The sequence below is a fragment of the Salmo salar genome, chromosome ssa13 (assembly GCF_905237065.1).
Source record: "Salmo salar chromosome ssa13, Ssal_v3.1, whole genome shotgun sequence".
NCBI lineage: Eukaryota > Metazoa > Chordata > Actinopteri > Salmoniformes > Salmonidae > Salmo > Salmo salar.
In genome coordinates, this window is record NC_059454.1 from 38425847 (window position 1) to 38446525 (window position 20679).

Genomic DNA, 20679 nt, shown 5'->3' on the forward strand with positions numbered 1-20679 from the left:
GATTAAAGTACATTTGCAAATGTACTTCACCAATAACTTAACAAAATTTAGGGTGACCAGTTTTAGTGGAGAACCCCTGTAAACCTGTCCATCCCTGGCAAAAAACAATCTATAATAATAAACAGTGTATAATATTCTCATTAAACGAAAATAATGTATAGTCAATCACTCCACAGCCAAGTAAAGCCTGTTACTAGCTGTGTAACGCCTCCATGTTGTGGCCACCTATTTAATATCATTGGGCTCTCTCATTCTGTGCTATTCAGATCTCTCAGGTATGACCTGATGAAGTTCTGCTGGATGTGGAGCTTCAAAGACCGGCCTGTGTTGTCAGCCATCATCAAGCTTCTGGAGTCCTACACATTCCTGGCTGGCACTAGACATCTACATCCCAGATGGCATAGACATCTTTGACTACACCAAGAGGGCAGGTGTGCTCCTCTAAATATCTAGCCTAAAGCATCACATTCATGAAGAGGCTAAAAGCAAGCAGGGGCAGACTGGCCATCTGGCATTTCTGGCATATGCCAGATGGCTGGTCCATTTTTAGCTCAGTGAGCCTGTTAATGATAATTTTCAACCAAAAAAAGTTCTGGCAATTATCTGCCGATAAGCTAGGATTTGGCCAGTGAGGGGGGCCTCAAATGGCCTGGTGTGTTAGACGCCAGGGCCGATTTCTGGTCCCAGTCTGCCCCTGAAAGCAAGGATTTGGTCCCTTACAAAGTATGGCTGTAGTTGATTCTAGGTTCATGTGTACTGTACTGTGGTATCAACATCCAGAGAGATTTTATTAAACCGAGATGAAATGTTGTAAATGATTTAACATAAGGGTGTGTAAGTATTGTATGGCGACTGCAACCTATAGCCTTATTGTAAGATTGCACAAAATGTTGTACAACCACACTGGGGATTTTTGGATGAGTGAGACTTTCAGCACAAAATGGACGTCAGGAAGAAAAATCTTCTAATGTTATTGTCACAATCCCTCACCTCACATGTTTGGTCCATCAGTAGTGAATTCTTTTTGAAATTGTACAGATATAATAAGCGTTCTTGATGTCATCTTGTCATGAAACCAGGCAAGTCATTATAAATCACCACTTTATTGTCAAAGGTACAGAATAAAAAATACAGATCTTCATAATACGTTTACTGGTTTATAATTGGGTGAGTATCACTCTTGTGCATTGAACTGTAGTAATGAGGCATGTATTGTGGTCATACAGTTGAAGTCACTGATCACGCTACGTACAATTGGCCTTTAAGTGTACTTCACTCCCTCTACGCTGTTGATTTTGTTCATAAAATTGCTTGTCATTGACCATGATGTTAACAAACCAGCAGTTTGGACCACGTGGAGGTGACATTTATAGTTGTACTGTAGAGTTGCTGTTGTCAGTCTCAAGACATTTCAAAACAAACTCGTCACATTGTCTCCATCACTCACACACATCTAAAATCCTAAAGAGAGGCACAAACCACCATTTTCATAACACACCCAGTCATGCGGAAATGGAATAAGTCCTTGCTCGACCGACTGGATCAAGAACAGGAATATCTAGATAACATTTGTCATGACTCAGGCTTAAAAGTAACCGCAAAACTTTCACACTACAGAGCTGAGCCGAACCAAGCCAAGATGAGCAGGACAAGTTACACATAAACCATAGTTACTGGAACAGTGCTGGAAAGGACAGCAGGAATGGAAATTATCCAAGTCAGCACAGTTCGGGCCGGCACTAGTGTTATGAAAAAAATTTAATAATAATACATTCAAAATACCTTGGGTAAAAAGCAATTTTTTTGGTACTACTGAAAGTGCAAAGCCTCCTAAAACAGAAGCAGAGGTGCACAAATACCAAATAAAAAGCTACGTTCACAGGAGATAAAATCTAACCACTCGTGTAAATCAAATTGAAAGATGTCAAACCCTTACTTAGAATAAAATCTGCTCATGTGTTTTGAGTTAAACACGGGAACCAGTTATCTTACATGAACGCTCAATATTGTATTCACCATGGCTAGCCCATGACATCTTTTTAAAATAGTACTGTAATACTAGTGATTCAAATATCTGGTGGGAACGTAAGCACTAATACATTTTGCCTCCAATGAAATGAAACTAATCTCTCGTCGCAATGGTAGGAGGATATTCTTTTTTTTTTTTTTACAAATTTAGATTGAAGAATGCAGTTTGATGCTCAAAAACCAAGTTTGTTTTTGAAGTTAAAATAAAAAACAATATTTAACAATCCCATATGCACACACAATGTATTATGTACAAACACTGTGGTAGAGTTAATTCGAACAGAAGATATTAACCAGTCTGTCTACCATCATTTAACAAACTGGGTGGTTTGAGCCCAAAATGCTGAAAGCCATTGTATATCATAGTATATTATACAACAGGTGGGTCTAATCCTAATCCTAATCTAATCCTGGACGCTGATTGGTTAAAACCGTATTCCAGCGGGTGTCTATTCCACAAGTTACCACCTGCTAAATCTGACGTTAAAATGCCTATTTACTCTGTTCCAGTGGTGTAAAGTACTTAAGTAAAAATACTTTAAAGTACTACTTAAGTCGTTTTTTGGGGGCATCTGTACTTTACTATTGATATTGAAAAACTTTTACTTTACTGCATTTCTAAATCAAATAAATGTATGGAGTGAAAAGTACATTTCCCCTGACACTCAAAAGTACTCATTATATTTTGAATGCTTAGCAGGACTGGAAAATGGTCAAATTTACACACTTATCAAGAGAACATCCCTACTGCCTCTGATCTGGCAGACTCACTAAACACATATGCTTCGTTTGTAAATTATGTCTGAGTGTTCGAGTGTGCACCTGGCTATCCGTAAAATTAAAATAAATGTATGAGCAATTTGATATGATTTATACTTTAGATACTCAAGTATATTTAAACACAAATACTTTTACTCAATTAGTATTTTACTGGGTGACTTGGGTCATTTTCTACAAAAGGTATCTTTACTTTTACTCAAGTATGAAAATTGGGTACTTTTTCCACCACTGACTGCTCTGTTCCATCTGACTGCACAATCCACTGTCTCATCAGCCCAGGCAGGGAAGTTAAAAACTTGATCTCCACTACAAAAAGCATCTAGACATTATCTCACATTTCATTTAGTTTTCAACAGCGGAGATTTGTATAAACCTTGCTGTCCGTCTCTGACATTTGCAACATTGTTTCAATACTCAAATTCGATCTCCAGCTGTCCCATAGTAATGAACGTGTAGTGGTCTGGAGTCGGGACGAGACAGACAGGCAGGCAGCGTTTCTCAGCCAGTCAAAATGAATTAGCATAATCTTTATGGATATATGAAGAAATATCAATAGAAAACAGGTCAAACGAAACAAAGTGCAGCTAGTTTGCAGTCTTTCCAGTTCGAGTTTGAAGTGATTGTGTTAGCTGTGTTGTTGGCTAGCTCATCAGAGCACATTTTCTATGCCAGGTGAAATCGTTCATCATTAGCTCCTTGTTTTGTATGTAACCAAATAAATGTCACTAAAAAACACCTTAAACAAATGAAAATGAAGCTACTTTGTTGTTATTCTGGCTGCACTGTTTGACGTGACTGTAAGTTAGCTGTAGTTGGCTAGCAAGAAAGGGATGAGAACGTTGCCAGCCAGTATGCCAATCAAACATTTAGAACGAACGACCAGTCGGCTTGGGTAGCAACACTAGATTTGTGTCAGGACTATATCTTGTGGAAGGGTTAAATGGTATGAATACATTCATCAAAATATATTTTATGAAAATCTGTAAATCATTATTTGAATATGTTGGTAACCCGTTGTATAAAATTGATAATACCGTCGAAGCCGGTGTTTGGAGGATATATTGGCATGGTTTGCCGGCCAATATATCCTCCAAACACCGGCTTCTCGGGCATTATCACTTAAGTATTCCACGGGTATGACAAAATTACTTTTTATTCTCCTAATTACATTGGTAACCAGTTTATAATAGCAATAAGGCACCTTGCGGGTTTGTGGTATATGGCCAATATACCATGGCTAATGGCTGTATCCAGGCACTCTGTGTTGCATCGTGCATAAGAACAGATCTTAGCAATGGTATATTGGCCATATACCACACCTCCTCTGGCCTTATTGCTTAATTATACAATGGACTTCTTTTGTATCTGCAATATGATGAAAATAAAATATTTTGAATTAAAATGTATTACAAATTGGGAGCATGCAATAAGTTTGAATCTACCATGTTTACAGTAAGTCTCAAATGACTATTAATTACTAAAAATACTTCATAATAGTTGGAGTAATCTCAAGCACAATTATGCACACAAGACAGTACAGTACAATTCTGCCATTGTATTGTAAAAACATAACTAGACATTCAAACACTGTATTAATCAAAAACAAAATGGCTAAGGTACATTACATTATCCATCAAGTGGTCATGATGAAAAAGGCAGTTAAATCTTACAAAAACATTAAAACGTCCTCTTACGTCCTTTTTCGATCCGCTGTGGATAGCTAGCAGCAGCAGTCTGGGAGCTTTAGTTAACCCCGCCGGACGGCCTGTTGACAAGCCATGTGTGAGTTTGGAGCAAGGCCTTTAACTCCTACTACACTTTGCAACTCCAAAGAGATGTTGGGAACAAAATGTAGGAGACAGACCACAACAGGTAGTACACACATGCCGGAGAGAAAGAGGAACAGAACACCATGACAACTCCTGCAAAACAAAACAGGAAAAACAAATGAGATGAGTAGTCTACCTAATGAATAGCCTACCTTTTTTCATGGCTGGATTATTGTGATCTGAAACAATTTTAGAAAGCTTTAATTTCGAATTAAAGGGAAATGCCACCACTTTTCAACATCATATTCATTATCTCCAGCACCAAACCAGTGTCTACATATGTGAAAGCAGAGTTTCTACAGCATTGATCTGTGGTTAAAAAGACAAAGTCCTAAAAAAATGCTCCTTTGTGACTTCACAGAATAGGAGGGTTACATATATATTTTTTAAAATACAAATAAATTACGGGATTTTTAAAACCTGCAACGAGTTTCTAGCCAGAGGGAAGGTATTTTCTTGCTCTCCAAGTCATAGTGGGTTAGGGTTATAGCGTTTGAAAATCAGTGCTTTTAAAATGTTTTAAAATCAGTGCTTTAAAAACTTTTGATGATGTCATTGGGTAGTCCTTTTTTTACTTATTTTTTCCCCTCACATATGTAGACATTGGTATTGTGCAGAAGATAATGAAAATGAAGTTGAAAATGGGTGGAATTGCCCTTTAAGTAAGAACTTATTCTGAATGGAGGATTCGCATTACTGCTCACATGTTTAAAGTACCTGCGGCCTCATTTATCAAAGGTGTGTGAGCATAAAAAGCCAACTTTGCTTGCGCAAGTTTACCCAAAGGTTGGTATTTAGAAATGTTGAACTTGACGGGAAAGTGTGCAAATCTTTGTATTGCAAGCAAATATAGTTATTTTTGGGGAGATGGAAGTGTTTGCACAGGAATTATAATAATGTAATAATTATAAAAAGTAAGCCTAATGACAAAATGGATGCATTTGCCATTGATAAGAGCAGCATGTCGCCTAATACATTTATTTGACTTTTATTATGCCTATATAGGCCTAAATCACAATCATATTGCAGGCCATGTTACTCCTTTTCTGACATAACTGGTTTATTCCCTCTACACAATATTACGCTACCATTTATCCATCGCTCATTCAATAGCCAACTGTGCTCGAAAGTAAATAGACCAGTAACCTACGTAAGTATGTATAGCTAGTATTGCCGTGCAATAGGAGCTCAACATAATAGCGTATACCAAGGCAGGATATAGAAACACAATCATGTATTGACAAACAAAATATTGAACAAGAATATCTTGCATAGACGTGTGGGCGGTAGGCAGCATTTACTTTTAAATTCTTCATTAGACAAATCAAACTTGCAGAATGCACGGACAGTATTTGGCACTCGCTATAGGTGGCATGCATTTTTTTTGTGGTGAAAAAGTCACTGCAAAAGATTAAAAACATTCTACCCACATCTCTACAGAAATGTGATCTAATTTGCTATTCTGATTTCTTTAAGAAACAGACATGGCCAAGTACCAACATCTCCAAATCATTCAGCAAATGAGGACGTTTTTGTTTCCATAAAAGGTGAATGGAGGGTGTTTTGGTTGTTTCCATAAAAGGTGAATGGAGGGTGTTTTGGTTGTTTCCATAAAAGGTGAATGGAGGGTGTTTTGGTTGTTTCCATAAAAGGTGAATGGAGGGTGTTTTGGTTGTTTCCATAAAAGGTGAATGGAGGGTGTTTTGGTTGTTTCCATAAAAGGTGAATGGAGGGTGTTTTGGTTGTTTCCATAAAAGGTGAATGGAGGGTGTTTTGGTTGTTTCCATAAAAGGTGAATGGAGGGTGTTTTTGGTTGTTTCCATAAAAGGTGAATGGAGGGTGTTTTTGGTTGTTTCCATAAAAGTTGAATGGAGGGTGTTTTTGGTTGTTTCCATAAAAGGTGAATGGAGGGTGTTTTTGGTTGTTTCCATAAAAGGTGAATGGAGGGTGTTTTTGGTTGTTTCCATAAAAGGTGAATGGAGGGTGTTTTTGGTTGTTTCCATAAAAGGTGAATGGAGGGTGTTTTTGTTTGTTACCATAAAAGGTGAATGGAGGGTGTTTTTGGTTGTTTCCATAAAAGGTGAATGGAGGGTGTTTTGGTTGTTTCCATAAAAGGTGAATGGAGGGTGTTTTGGTTGTTTCCATAAAAGGTGAATGGAGGGTGTTTTGGTTGTTTCCATAAAAGGTGAATGGAGGGTGTTTTGGTTGTTTCCATAAAAGGTGAATGGAGGGTGTTTTGGTTGTTTCCATAAAAGGTGAATGGAGGGTGTTTTGGTTGTTACCATAAAAGGTGAATGGAGGGTGTTTTGTTTGTTACCATAAAAGGTGAATGGAGGGTGTTTTGGTTGTTTCCATAAAAGGTGAATGGAGGGTGTTTTGGTTGTTTCCATAAAAGGTGAATGGAGGGTGTTTTGGTTGTTTCCATAAAAGGTGAATGGAGGGTGTTTTCCAGGCAGGGTTGTAACGTTCATTCATGAGCACACAAATATAGTATGGCTCTGATTTATCAATGAAGACATGCGTATATATTACAGTTTGATAAATCCCAATCATTTGTGGCGCACGCAAATCCTAGAATCTCCACAAATGTCATAATTTAGTAAGAAATGTACGCACGGTTGGGGCCTCATAGCCATTGTGTAAATGTTATACCAAATATCTGCTTGTGCCATTTCTGAAAAGAATATGCATGTCAAAAAATTGATTAATAAAACTTGGTGCAAGCCATAAATGCATTTTTTCCTGTCGTAAAACTGTGCATTCGTGAACGAGCATCAAACTCCGCCCAGAAAACACCCTCCACCTTTTATGGTATATAATTTGATACTATTGGAATTAGGTCACAACAGTTTGTAAATGAACAATAGCATATTTGATCACATTTCTGTAGAGGTGTGGGCAGAATATTTTGATATTTTGCAGTAACTTTTTCAAATTAAACATGCATGCTGCCTATAGAGATGGGCAGTATTTCTGTTACATGTATTTGAAATACGTATTTTAATTACTTCTGAGTATTTTGTATTACACTGGGCTGCCTATACCAAATGCCTGTCCGCACATTCTGTTTGATTTATTGTATATTTGGAAACAATTTAGAAGCAGTAGTTATATTAGAAGTAGGCTACAATGGCAAATTATTGTGGACCTGTCAGCATAATGTTTGATTTCAATTCTGAAACATTGTCTAAGCTTCTCAAAACATATTGAAATGACATACAGCAGTAGCATACATAGGCCTACTTCAAAGTAAAAAAAATCAACTGTCTCGAGGTTCACCTGGTAAATTAGTCTGTAGGCAATAAAACGGCGCTGCCTATGGGATCACATACAGATAAACTTGAAATACATAACCTATTTACATAGGCCCAATTAAATGAGAGATGCGCATAGTAATTTGTTTCATGGCTACTTCAGGAATATGAACCCATCATTGCCAGAAAAGGCGAGGAATTTATTCTGCAATGGTCATGAAAATAAAATAGTAAATAGATTCCTAAGTCTCATTATTTTAGATTAAATATTATTTTTTTTGCTCTTCTCACTAACGGCAAATGGCTGCATCTTGTGATTATGAATAAGTGTCATAATATCCCCCATTTGCAAAATTCTACTTGCAATACAATACTACAACCACTAGAAGATATGCGTACACATGGTCTAAAGACATTCTCACATGAAGTTCAGTTTTTAGAAGTGGGAAAACATTTTGGGGTATATTTATTTTTACATACTCACGTTTATAAATGAGGCCCCTGGTATCAACATTCCAATAGATTTCACAGGACCAAACATCCATTTTTTGAAGAATTGTTTAAACATCTCTAAAATGGGCTATATTAACTATCCCAGAAAAGTTTTGGGGGTTTTACAGAGTGGCTGTGTGGACTAAATTCTCTGGATGCCACTTCCCAATAGGTAAACAACCGGACCGTCTGCACATGTGCGGGATTCTCTACTTTACACAGATTAATTTGTTTTTAGGTAGCCATTGCTCCCTCTGCTCCGCTTCCCTTCCTCCTGTTCTCACTCACCCACACATGATTGGATGTCTTTGTCTGGTGTAGAAACTTCACCAAATTGTTGTAACTATAAACAACAATTGAATTTACCTCCCACACACATTGTACCCTATGTGCAGCAGACTGATCACTTGAATTGACGGGCCTGTTGTTATTAACCAGGTTTCCAACAAACCTTTTCATGCAAATAAATTGCATGTCGATAAAAAAAAAACATGACAGGACTGATGGAAAGAGAAAACGTTTCGGTAAACTTTGCAATTGTTGATAAAACAAAATAGGCTAGACAAGATGGGATCTTATTGTGTCGGTAAAATTAATTATGCTGAAATAACTTCCCAGAACCCGAGGTAGTAGGGACATATCGCCACAGCTTCTAAACATCACCGTTCATGCTAATAGCTAGCCAGCGTAACGTGCTAGCCATCCTGTAACGTGATGTACACTGTTTTCAAATAGAAAAGTAAAGATGCCATCAGAGGCAGAATGATGTACAGTATGTCGTTGTGCAGAACACTATCCCAGTAAAAAGTAAAAACACAATATTTTTTATACCAATGACGCAGAACGCTACGACTACTATAAAGAACTGGAGGAGATTGTTGGACCCATCTCTGTGGGAGCTGGCTTGCCACTGGCAGTTTGAAGTGTCGAACACTTCTTAGAAGATACTACAAAAGCAGCTGTGAATTGGCAAGAATAGGCAGTGTATTTCCATATTGCACAAGCTAACCGAGTTCTGATTCAGAGGGTTCTCTTTGTTGCACACAAAAACAATACTGGCTCCTTGATGCAGCACACTTAGGCGAAGGTTCTAAGGGTTGAGCTAGATGGTGATGGGCAGAGATCATCCACTCCTGCCATAGGCTTCCAGTCAAGTCTCTTTCTGAGGCGCTCTGAAAGCAGACAATTCATCAGAGGCTGGCGGGCGAGATGGCATCTGTGGGAGCACGGACAGCTCCATTGAGGCCATCTCCATTTTGAAGTAGTCAATTTTCTTTTTCTAATACTTCTATGAGTTGGTAAACAAACTGAAAGGTTGCATATGGCCACCTGGAAATGTGTTGGCGATTTACTGCCACCTCAAGTTATGGAATGTTTGCTCACAAGTATAATTCATTGTCTGATCCCTCCTGATGACCTGAATGGAATTATGTGATCCAATTGACTACTTTAAAATGGTGGAAGCCCTCAATGGCAATGTTCATGCAAAAATGTGTTATTTCCATGTAATGATCTCTATTGAAATGCCTGATGTCACGGCCTAGCGTCAACATCCTTGCCGGACACAACGTAGTAGCTAGCTAGTGAGAAGGAGATCACAGAGGTTATTTTTAATGAGTGCATTTCGCAAGTGGCTAGTTTGCATCCTCTGCCTTCACTAAAACCACTGCAAAGGTTTTGCCTGAAAACCTTTCTCAAGTCGCAACATTATGAGACGTCTTTCTACAGGCTACAAAAAGTGTTCCATTTTTCAAGCTTGGCCCTCCTAGCCAAACTCACGATTTGTTGGGAGAGTTGTCAGTCTGAAGAAAAACCTCCCCAGAATTTGTTGTTGTTGAAATGTCCAAGAGAATCCAACATGTGCTGTTGCTCTAGGTCTGGGATTTCCGAGACTACTAGCTAACAGGGAAGAACTAGAACCTACAACGCAAACATGGCTGATAGCTTCCCATGCAGGCTACTTTCTGTCCCTAACACCAAAAACGGAATAATATAAAATACAAATGTTTTTATCAAACTAAAACTGAATAAAAACTAGTAAATCAAGTCGGAAAATTAACAAACTTAACTGAATACATTTAAAAAACAAAAAACAGATGTTTCTATCAAAAATCTAATATAGAAACCTTGGAATGGAGAACAGTGCTCATTTAATAAAGTTAGATCAAAGCTGAATCAATATCTGCAACATCACATAATGATTCATTAGTATTCAACATAACTGAATATAATAGTATAACGTCACTGTAAGACAAAAAAAATCCACCTCATTTTTTTTATGAGACTTTAGCAAAATATGTGCTTTGATTGAAACAAAACACTGATAAAATACAGTTTAACATCTGCTTTAAAAGTTGTTCACGAAAACACTGTACATAATTCAAAAATATCTAAATGCATTTTCCCCCATGAAAATGGTTGGCATGCAGATGCTGCATGGATGTTTCACCCGTAAAACGTAAAGAATAATAATTCACGATTGTGTAGTGAGAAACGTGAAGAAAGAGGGGAGGTGAGCAGAAGCTACGTAAAAAAATAAAATAAAAACATAAACTAAAGGTAAAGTAACACAAAGTGCAGAACGTGATACAGTTGTTCTGGGGAAGAGGCCTCCAGGGGTTGGCAGGACAGGGTGGACGAGGGCCGTTGATTTGAACGTGTAGCCTCAGCTTTTAAAAAAACATTTTTTTTACTTAAATTCTCATTTTCAATACCTCTCTACAACCTATTCTACTGGTGCAGTTCGTTAACCCTGGGGACACAAAGGGATGAACCATTGGGTTTTTGCCGTAGCACTACACTAGCCTCGTATAACCAGCCTGATCCTGCGAGCGTATATAAAATGATCCGTGCAGCAAATGATTTACGCATGCTTGCGAGATCAGGCTGGTTGTACGAGGCTAGCACTACACATACGATTCCACTAATTAACTCATCATCAACCCTTTGATTAATTGAATCAGTTGTGTAGTGCTAGGGCAAAAACTAAATAGTGCACTCCTTTGTGTCCCCTGGACCAAGATAAAGAAACACCGTATCTGGTGTATTACCTCCAGCGTAGACCACCTTCTTCCAGGCCTGTGACTCCAGGACCCTGTCGTGAGGGTAGAAGCCCTGGTTGACCATGAAGAGGATCATGGCCACAGCAGTGACCCGCAGGATCACCACGTTACCTCCGGTCAGCAGGGAGAGACAGGCCAGGATGGCGGAAGAGTAGATACATGGCAGGCCACGGTACATGAAGGGGATGCCTGGAGATGAATAACCACAGAAAGAGAGACAAGACCTAAATGAAGACAGACTTTATTCAGCCTAGACTGTACTTTGAATGATAAATACATGAAGACTGAAATTGATCATGCCATCTATCCTAGCATTTCACGTTTTCTTTCTGCGTCACTTACCGCTGGAGAAGAAGCAGAGGCGGACAAACACAGACAGGACATAGCACATGCACAGGATGTTGTCTATTAAGGCATGTGTCCTCAGGAGCAATGATGTTGCAATCCCAAAGGTTGTGAAATCTGCAAAATCATCCAGTTTAGCACCTGAACCAGAGAAAGATAGTAAGTGACTAGTTATACATTTGTCTTATGACTTGTCTCACATGTCAGATTAATGTCTACATGCTACTGCTGTGAGGTTAGTTCACTGCTAACATAAGAAAAAACAAGTTGATCTAATCTTGTTTATGCCAATGGTCTACTTCTCCCTTTCCTGTGTGAGCGTTTGTGTTTATGTAAAAAGGGTCCATCTGTAGTGGAAATGTCGGTGTCAGCATAACAGGCCTGCCACTTTCCTTTGTAAACAACATTCCCAAATGCCACAGTCCGTTTGTCCCCCCCAAAGCATGGAGCATGTTGTCACCGAGCAACGAGCAGGAGGTGATTCTGACCCCAGCTCCAATGAACGAGATGGAATTCCACAGCACAGGGGTCAACAATTTCAGCAATTTCAGATATGTTGAGGGCCCAAAGCATTGGGATAAAACAGACAATTGGAGCATGAGCCCCCCGAATCAGATTGCTTAGTCGGAAAGTGAAAGTTCAATTGACACAAAGACAGGGGCACAACAACACCCACCTGCAAAGTCATGCAGAAAAACACTGATGGAACACAAAGCCCCTGAAATATCCGGGTGACGATGCATTGTGGTGCACCTGCTGGGAGCTATTTCAGGCAGCCGTGGGATCCATGGCAGTGTAGACGTGACTATCTGCACACAGGAGGTCGTTATGTATAAAGCCACCTGTATGTGCCTTTTTATTACGTCATATCCCGTTGTGATCACTTGAGAATATGCTGTGTCGTGTACAATAGGAGTTTGCTTAAAAAATACAAAAATAAACGTATTTTTATTGAATCATTAGCTAGGCTATTTCCTAATAATACACAACAGTCTATGGCAGACATAATTCAACAAAGACATGGAACCACTGCAATGCAGAGAACATCATTTACTGAACTACATACAGAGATAGAAGCCGATCAGCACAGCTAAATGACAGGAAGTACACTTACTGCAACGAGATTCGTTTTTTCTTTGGTTTGCTGTCACTTAAGTTCCCTTTGGATTCTCCCTTACATTCAAGAATGTTTAATGGCGTCTTTGTAACCAAACTTTGGACCAAACTTGTTGCAGTACGTAACCTACTGTCCCATAGGAGAACCCTTTTTGGTTCCAGGTAAAAATCTATTTTGGGTTCCATGTAGAACCCTCTGTTGAAACCCAACAGTTTTACATGGAACCAAAAGGGTTCTACTAAGGGTTCTCCTATGGGGACAGACAAATAACCTTTTAAGGTTCTGGATAGCACCTTTTTTGTTTATGCTGATTGGGTTCTACCTCTAAAATATGCATATACAGTGCAATTGGAAAGTATTCAGACCCCTTGACTTTTGTTACGTTACAGCCTTATTCTGAAATTGCTAAAATAGTTTCTTTCTCATCAATCTACACACAATACCTCATAATGCAAAGCAAAAACAGATTTTTTTTTGCTAATAAAATGTTTTTGTTGTGGAAAAAATGAGATCACATTTACATAAGTATTCAGACCCTTAACTCAATTGTTTGTTGACGCAGTGATTACAGCCTCAAGTCTTCTTGGGTATGATGCTACAAGCTTGGCACACTTGTATTTGGGGAGATTCTTCCAGTCTTCTCTGCAGATCCTCTCAAGCTCTGTCAGGTTGGAAAGGGAGCGTTGCTGCACAGCTGTTTTCAGGCCTCTCCAGAGATGTTCGATCGGGTTCAAGTCCAGGCTCTGGCTGGGCCACTCAAGGAAATTCAGAGACATGTTCCGAAGCCACTCCAACGTTTCTTTTGGCTGTGTGCTTAGGGTCGTTGTCCTGTTGGAAGGTAAACCTTAGCCCCAGTCTGAGGTCCTGAGTGCTCTGGAGTGAAGATCTCTGTACTTTGCAAAGTTCATCTTTCCCTCGATCCTGACTAGTCTCCCAGTCCCTGCCGCTGAAAAACATCCCCACAGCATGATGCTGCCGCCGCCATGCTTCACCGTAGGGATAGTGCCAGGTTTCCTCCAGACGCGACGCTTGGCATTCAGGCCAAATAGATCAATCTCCACAGAGGAACTCAGGAGCTCTCCGAGTGACCAACGGGTTCTTGGTCACATCCCTGACTAAGGCCCTTCTCCCCCGATTGCTAAGTTTGGCAGGGCGGCCAGCTCTAGGAAGAATCTTGGTGGTTCCAAACTTCTTCCATTTAAGAATGATGGAGGCCACTGTGTTCTTGGGGACTTTCAATGCTGCAGACATTTTTTGGTACCCTTACCCAGATATGTGCCTCGACACAATCCTGTCTCGGAGCTCTACGCACAATTCCTTTGACCTCATGGCTTGGTTTTTGCTGACATGGCTGTCAACGGTGGGACCTTATATAGACAGGTGTGTGCCTTTCAAAATGATGTCCATTCAATTGAATTTACCACAGGTGGACTCCAATCAAGTTGTAGAAACATCTCAAGGATGATCAATGGAAACAGGATGCACCCGAGCTCAATTTTGAGTCTCATAAAGGGTCTGAATACTTATGTAAATAAGGTTTCTGTTTTTTATTTTTAATAAATTAGCAAAAATGTCTAAAAACCTGTTTTCGCTTTGTCATTATGGGGTATTGTGTGCATATTGATGAGGGACAAATGTATTTAATTAATTTTAGAATAAGCCTGTAACGTATCAAAATGTGGGGGAAAAAAAATCAAGGGGTCTGAATACTTTCCGAATGCACTGTAGGTCGGTAAATGATCTTCTGAATTATACATAGCTCCTTTTATTTGTCTTTTAAGGTCGTAACCATTGCCCATTAGGCCATTTGATCCATCAGCTGTAATGACCAGCGCCAGTAGTGGATGGCTGGGTTGTGTGCATCACTAGCCTGATCCTGTTTGTGGTGTCTTTCCCTCTCATAGTCCTTGTCATAACTACATGTTTCAGGCTAGTGAATCATCAGTGTCTCAGTTGAAGTTTAGCCCTGGCTAGAGGTATTGGACACCACTCCACTCACCTAGTGGAGAGCATGCATCCAGTCGCCTGGCAACTGCCCCATCTGCCAAATCCAGCAGGTAGCCAATCAGGACCAGCCAGCAGGCTGCATGTTGGTGGCTGCAAAAGGAGGGTCAAATGTTGGGTTGCAGTTTTACAATATAGAAATGACAATACTAAGACATTACATGATACAAATGTAATTACACAGTAACCTATGGATTACTTGTTTATTACCACTGTACTTAAGGCAATGTCACACCAAGGGCTGCTTTTTATTTTTGGATTAACTTGTGGCTTTTACAGAGTAAGAAAAACACAAATATCATACACGAAAACAAGACAAAAAAACTATAAACGCTCGGGAATAAAGAGCATAACTTAGATACAAAAATAGACAAACAAGATGAACAGACAAAACAATCAAAAAACAATTTTTTTGACAGCATCACTTTTGATTTAAACAACACTTTCCATACATGTTGGTCCATGGAAGAAGTGGTCATTAAGTTACTTTTTTCCCTGAATGCTAAAACACAGGAGATAAAGGTGCTCAAAGTTGACCCATTTTGCATACCACCAATATCATGACACATCCATGTCTTCGTCACTGGAAAAGATAAATGGTTGAGTTTCATATAACTTCAAAGCTTACAGTGTGGTCAAACTATTTTATTATTTATTTCTCACATTTTTTTGCTAATTTATGTTAGAGATTTTTTTTAATTTCTATTAAAATATTTTAAAAAAAACAGAAATGATTTTTTAAAAGTTTGACAACCCTGTTTGTAAGCTATTAAATCTCAAAGTGTATATTTTCCATTTCCTACAATGACCAAATATGTATGGAAGGTTTTGTTCAAGTCAAACGGGGTGCTGTCAAATTCAAATGGATTTATGCAGATCATAGACATACAAGCACCAGACTACACAATAACAGAGGTCAAGTATTTAAAAAGAGTAAAAAAAAGCCAACATACAGTGCATTCGGAAAGTATTCAGACCCCTTGACTTTTTCCACATTGTTACGTGACATCCTTATTCTAAAATGGATAAAATATTTTTTGCACCTCAAATCTACACACAATACCCCATAATGACAAAGCGAAAACAGGTTTTAGAATTAGCTAATTTCAAAAAATAAAATAAAAATAGAAATACCTTACTTAACTAGTCAGACCCTTAGCTATGACACTCGATATTCAGATCATGTGCATCCCGTTTCCATTGATCGTCCTTGAGATGTTTCTACAACTTGATTAGAGTACACCTGTGGTAAATTCAATTGTTTGGACATGATTTGGAAAGGCACACACCTGTCTATATAAGGTCCCACAATTGAAAGTGCACGTCAGAGCAAAAACCAAGCCATGAGGTCAAAGGAATTGTCCGTAGAGCTCCAAGACAGGATTGTGTCGAGGCACAGATCTGGGGAAGGGTACCAAAACATTTCTGCAGCATTCAAGGTCCCCAAGAACACAGTGGCCTCCATCATTGTTAAATGGACGAAGTTTGGAACCACTAATACTCTCCCTAGAGCTGGCCGCCCTGCCAAACTTAGCAATCGGGGGAGAAGGTCCTTAGTCAGGGAGGTGACCAAGAACCCAGTGGTCACTCAGAGAGCTCCAGAGTTCCTCTGTGGAGACTGAACTCTTTGGCCTGAATGCCAAGCGTCACGTCTGGAGGAAACCTGGCACCATCCCTAGGGTGAAGCATGGTGGCAGCAGCATCATGCTGTGGGGATGTTTTTCAGCGGCAGGGACTGGGAGACTAGTCAGGATCGAGGGAAAGATGAACTTTGCAAAGTACAGAGATCTTCGCTCCAGAGCACTCAGGACCTGGCTGCCTGGCCAAACTAAGCAATCGGGGGAGAAGGGCCTTGGTCAGGGAGGTGACCAAGAACCCAATGGTCACTCTGACAGAGCCCCAGAGTTCCTCTGTGGAGATGGGAGAACCTTCCAGAAGGATAACCATATCTGCAGCACTGCACCAATCAGGCCTTTATGGTAGGTAGAGTGTCCAGGCGGAAGCCACTCCTCGGTAAAAGGCCCATGACAGCCCGCTTGGAGTTCGCCAAAAGGCACCTTAAGGACTCTCAGACCATGAGAAACAAGATTCTCTCATCTGATGAAACCAAGACTGAACTATTCGGTCTGAATGCCAAGCATCACGTCTGGAGGAAACCTGGCACCATCGCTACGGTGAAGCATTGCGGTGGCAGCATCATGCTGTGGGGATGTTTTTCAGCGGCAGGGACTGAGAGACTAGTCAGGATCGAGGGAAAGATGAACGAAGCAAAGTACAGAGAGATCTTCACTCCAGAGTGCTCAGGACCTCAGACTGGGGTTTACCTTCCAACAGGACAACGACCCTAAGCACACTTCGGTACAAGTCTCTGAATGTTCTTGAGTGGCCCAGCCAGAGCCCGGACTTGAAGCCGATTGAACATCTCTTGAGAGACCTGAAAAATAGCTGTGCAGCAACGCTCCCCATCCAACCTAACAGAGCTTGAGAGGATCTGCTGAGAAGAATGGGAGAAACTCCCCAAATACAGGTGTGACAAGCTTGTAGAGTCATACCCAAGAAGATTTGAGACTTATCGCTGCGAAAGGTGCTTCAACAAAGTAGTGAGTAAAGGGTCTGAATACTTATGTAAATGTGATTGTTTTTTCATTTGTAATACTTTAGCAAAATTTTCAAACAAACTGTTTTTGCTTTGTCATTATGGGGTATTGTGTGTAGATTTTAGAATAAGGCTCTAACGTAACAACATTTTGAAAAAGTAAAGGGGTTTGAATACTTCCCGAATGCATTGTAGAGTTGGAGAACTTTCAAGTAACGGAATCGCACCAGGCCAGGCAGTCCTGAAATTAAATGTGGGCTTTGTTTTGGCCAAGTTAGTTCAAAAAGGGGTCCCACATCTTAAAGAATTGTTAAGGCTTATTTTTCAATGCTGTAGAGAAAACCTCATTGGGAGTTAATTCAATGATCCTTTGTTCCCATTGACTTCTTGAGGGAGCCTTATTAGATGGCCACAGCAGAAGAATACATTTGTAGTTAAGTGTTAAAATCCTCATCTCTTGTTCCCAGTATACAAGACTTTTCACCCAGCTGGAGAGAGCATTCAAATAAACTTTAGCAATCTCCTGTAGAACCTCTGACCACATTTTTTCTATGGAAGGCAAATTCCAGAAACTGTACCTAGACACAGGTGTGACATGCAGTCGACGTAGGATCTTAAAATTCCCTTTAGGGCTGCTTTGTTGACATAAAATATCGTAAAAGGTATCTTCTACTTACTGACGGCTTTTCATGCCATATACACTTCAGAAACAGTATATTATTTAACACCACCAATGCTTTAAGGGTGGTGGTTGATGTGTGCTGCATGAGCCGACGGTCAGACGACCTGACCTTGATAAGCTGCTTGTGTTCATCTGTGTTCCCTCAACAGCTCAGCCATTTTTTTTGGCAGGACATGCACTTGTGTCAACTGGACATTCAAAAAAGAAAAGCCTCACAGATATAACAAAGATGTATGCAATAATAACATAACACTGCCACTGTCTATGTTAGCTATAGTATGGTTTTGTCAAAGAAAAATCAGATACTGTATGCTGTGTTCACTCACCCGTTCAGGCTGCAGAGAATAGAGGCCATGCCCATGAGCATGTTGGCCATAGACATGGCATTGGCTGCATTTTTGCGTACAAACTCCTTGAGCTGGACACCCGTGGCCTGCTCGCTTAGAAATAGCTTATTGGTGCGCTGGAAGAAACCTGAGAAAAGTGAGGACAGTGATTGCTATTAGCTGGTGGTCTATGTTAGATTCACTTAGCTGCTCTTAAGAGGATTGTAGCTAAAACACTACAGATATGATAGGACCATATCATATCTGATGGCCACACCTAAACTGCTGTACAGTATGTAAATCCTGTTTAAACGGATATGTCAAACAAACCAAACACGCAAAAGATAATCATTCCTTTAACCAATATTTTCTTTGCAAATTATCAGCTTTAACGTGTTTGGCTTGCTACTTGTGGCCCCTCAAGACCAGGACAGAATCAGAAGCTGTACCAAGATATGAAAAAAAGATGAATGCAAATGAAAGAGAAAAAGTCAAACCTCATGCACCCAACCTACTGTACAGCATCCAACCTACAGTAGTACTAGTAACCAGCAGATTTCAAGTATAGGTGAGAACCTAAATAAAATTCACAAGTGGTTTAGGTTGTGCTTCAATTTTTTTTTTTATAGTTGTTACACAGTATTAAATAATGTATTTGTTATCAAAGAATGAACATTTGCAAAGAAACTTCATTTTTTATATACAAATTGTACATTATTTACAAACCTATGCAAGATTGATTCATGTAGCTAATAAAAAGTAGTAGCACTTACCAAGAAGTATGTAAGATTATTGGAGACCGACCATTCGATAGACTAATCCACTTTTCAGAATAGGGGCTGGCACAGTATGTACAGTAACCATCATTTGGTAGTGTTAATATTCTCATAGTCACGGAATACTTATTCAGCAAATATATAGTGCATGTATAGCTGAGACAGGCTGGTGGGGAGAGAGTAAGTGACTGTCCACACATGGTACTATACTATAGTAATGGACTGTCCACAAATAGTACTATAGTGCAACCCTGAGATGAGTCTACTGGGCTGTTGATTAAATTAGGCTAGTTGACTGGCAAAACAGTGACCTGGAACAATGACAAAAGGACATGACAGCAACGTTGACATGGATGGGTAGCTTTTAAAAAAGTGTCAATAGCAGTTTGCTTGTTCTGGTTTTTTCATAGTTTGCATTTTGTGGAAATTTCAGAGTAATTACATAATTTCCTTATACATTTGTTATGTGAAAGCCAAGTATTGTTATATCAAAGTTCCTATCAGTGTAATACTGTGTAATTCCACCATTACGGTTATTAAAGTAATCGAAGAGTGTAAGGGAAACTTAATTTGACTTTCATTGAATTAATGATGCCAGAATCTTGAAGCATTAAAAAGGCATCATAGATAGGTTATCTTACTTAAAAAGCGGAAGGTCCAGTGACGCTAGATACTTCACTAAGGCCAGGGCTGTTTTTTGTCCTTGCAATGCTGAGGGTTTTCAAAGAAGGCAAACAAAGGGATCTTTGTTCTTGAGTGTCTGTGGCTTCGCTATGGAGTTTGGATTTCACACAGAAGTTAATAAGCGGAGGTGATAGAAGTAGCCAAGAGAGTATTCTCTGCCGACAAAGACCCATATACCTCTACATAAAATAAACATAATAAAAAGTTACCATATAAACCCTTTTTAAAACTAAAAGTCTAACAAACTAACGTCTGTACGTGAAAAAGGGTTAAAGTCATGTTCCTACTATTCTGTTTTGCACACAGAACTTCGTGTGATTCCAAAGCCAGTCGAGTTCAAGAGACTCTTCATCTGAAAGAAAACAGTGTATGAGACATAGCACAAGCCAACAACAACTTTTAAGAAGTTCACTTGACAAGCATGCTTCTCATTTCTGATTTACATTTTACATTACTTGGCTTTCGACAACCTAACCAGAAAACCCCAAATAGTACACTATGGCGAATCAATATGCAGATACATTTACAGTATCTGCCACTAATCTTTGTCTGTTTGCCTAGAATGTCAACAAATATTGAAAAATATTGAAATATTGACCCAGTTAGCGACTCTTCCGGAAAAAAAAAAAATTGCCAGCTTGTGTTTCATAACTCAATGGAAAGGATACGCCAGGTCTGATCCCTAATTCGGCCAGTCAATACTG

The 20679-nt window shown here is 39.5% G+C and overlaps 1 protein-coding gene and 1 long non-coding RNA gene across 4 annotated transcripts in view; one reads left to right on the forward strand and one right to left on the reverse strand.

The window, feature by feature from the left end:
- LOC106567153 (uncharacterized) overlaps positions 1-2182 on the forward strand; it is a 25728-nt gene extending 23546 nt beyond the window's left edge. The window contains exon 2 of the long non-coding RNA XR_001320001.2: positions 267-2182. This is a non-coding gene — a long non-coding RNA (uncharacterized lncRNA). The remainder of the gene's footprint in view (positions 1-266) is intronic.
- Positions 1085-20679, reverse strand: part of LOC106567151 (transmembrane protein 269) — a 34795-nt gene continuing 15200 nt past the window's right edge. For all 3 annotated transcript variants that reach the window (XM_045693253.1, XM_014136135.2, XM_045693252.1), the window contains 5 exons: positions 18516-18663; positions 14907-15004; positions 11788-11931; positions 11434-11634; positions 1085-4730 (listed from right to left, as the gene is read on the reverse strand). In XM_045693253.1, the coding sequence (XP_045549209.1) occupies positions 4621-4730; positions 11434-11634; positions 11788-11931; positions 14907-15004; positions 18516-18663 (701 nt within the window). In that variant the 3' untranslated portion in view covers positions 1085-4620. The remainder of the gene's footprint in view (positions 4731-11433; positions 11635-11787; positions 11932-14906; positions 15005-18515; positions 18664-20679) is intronic.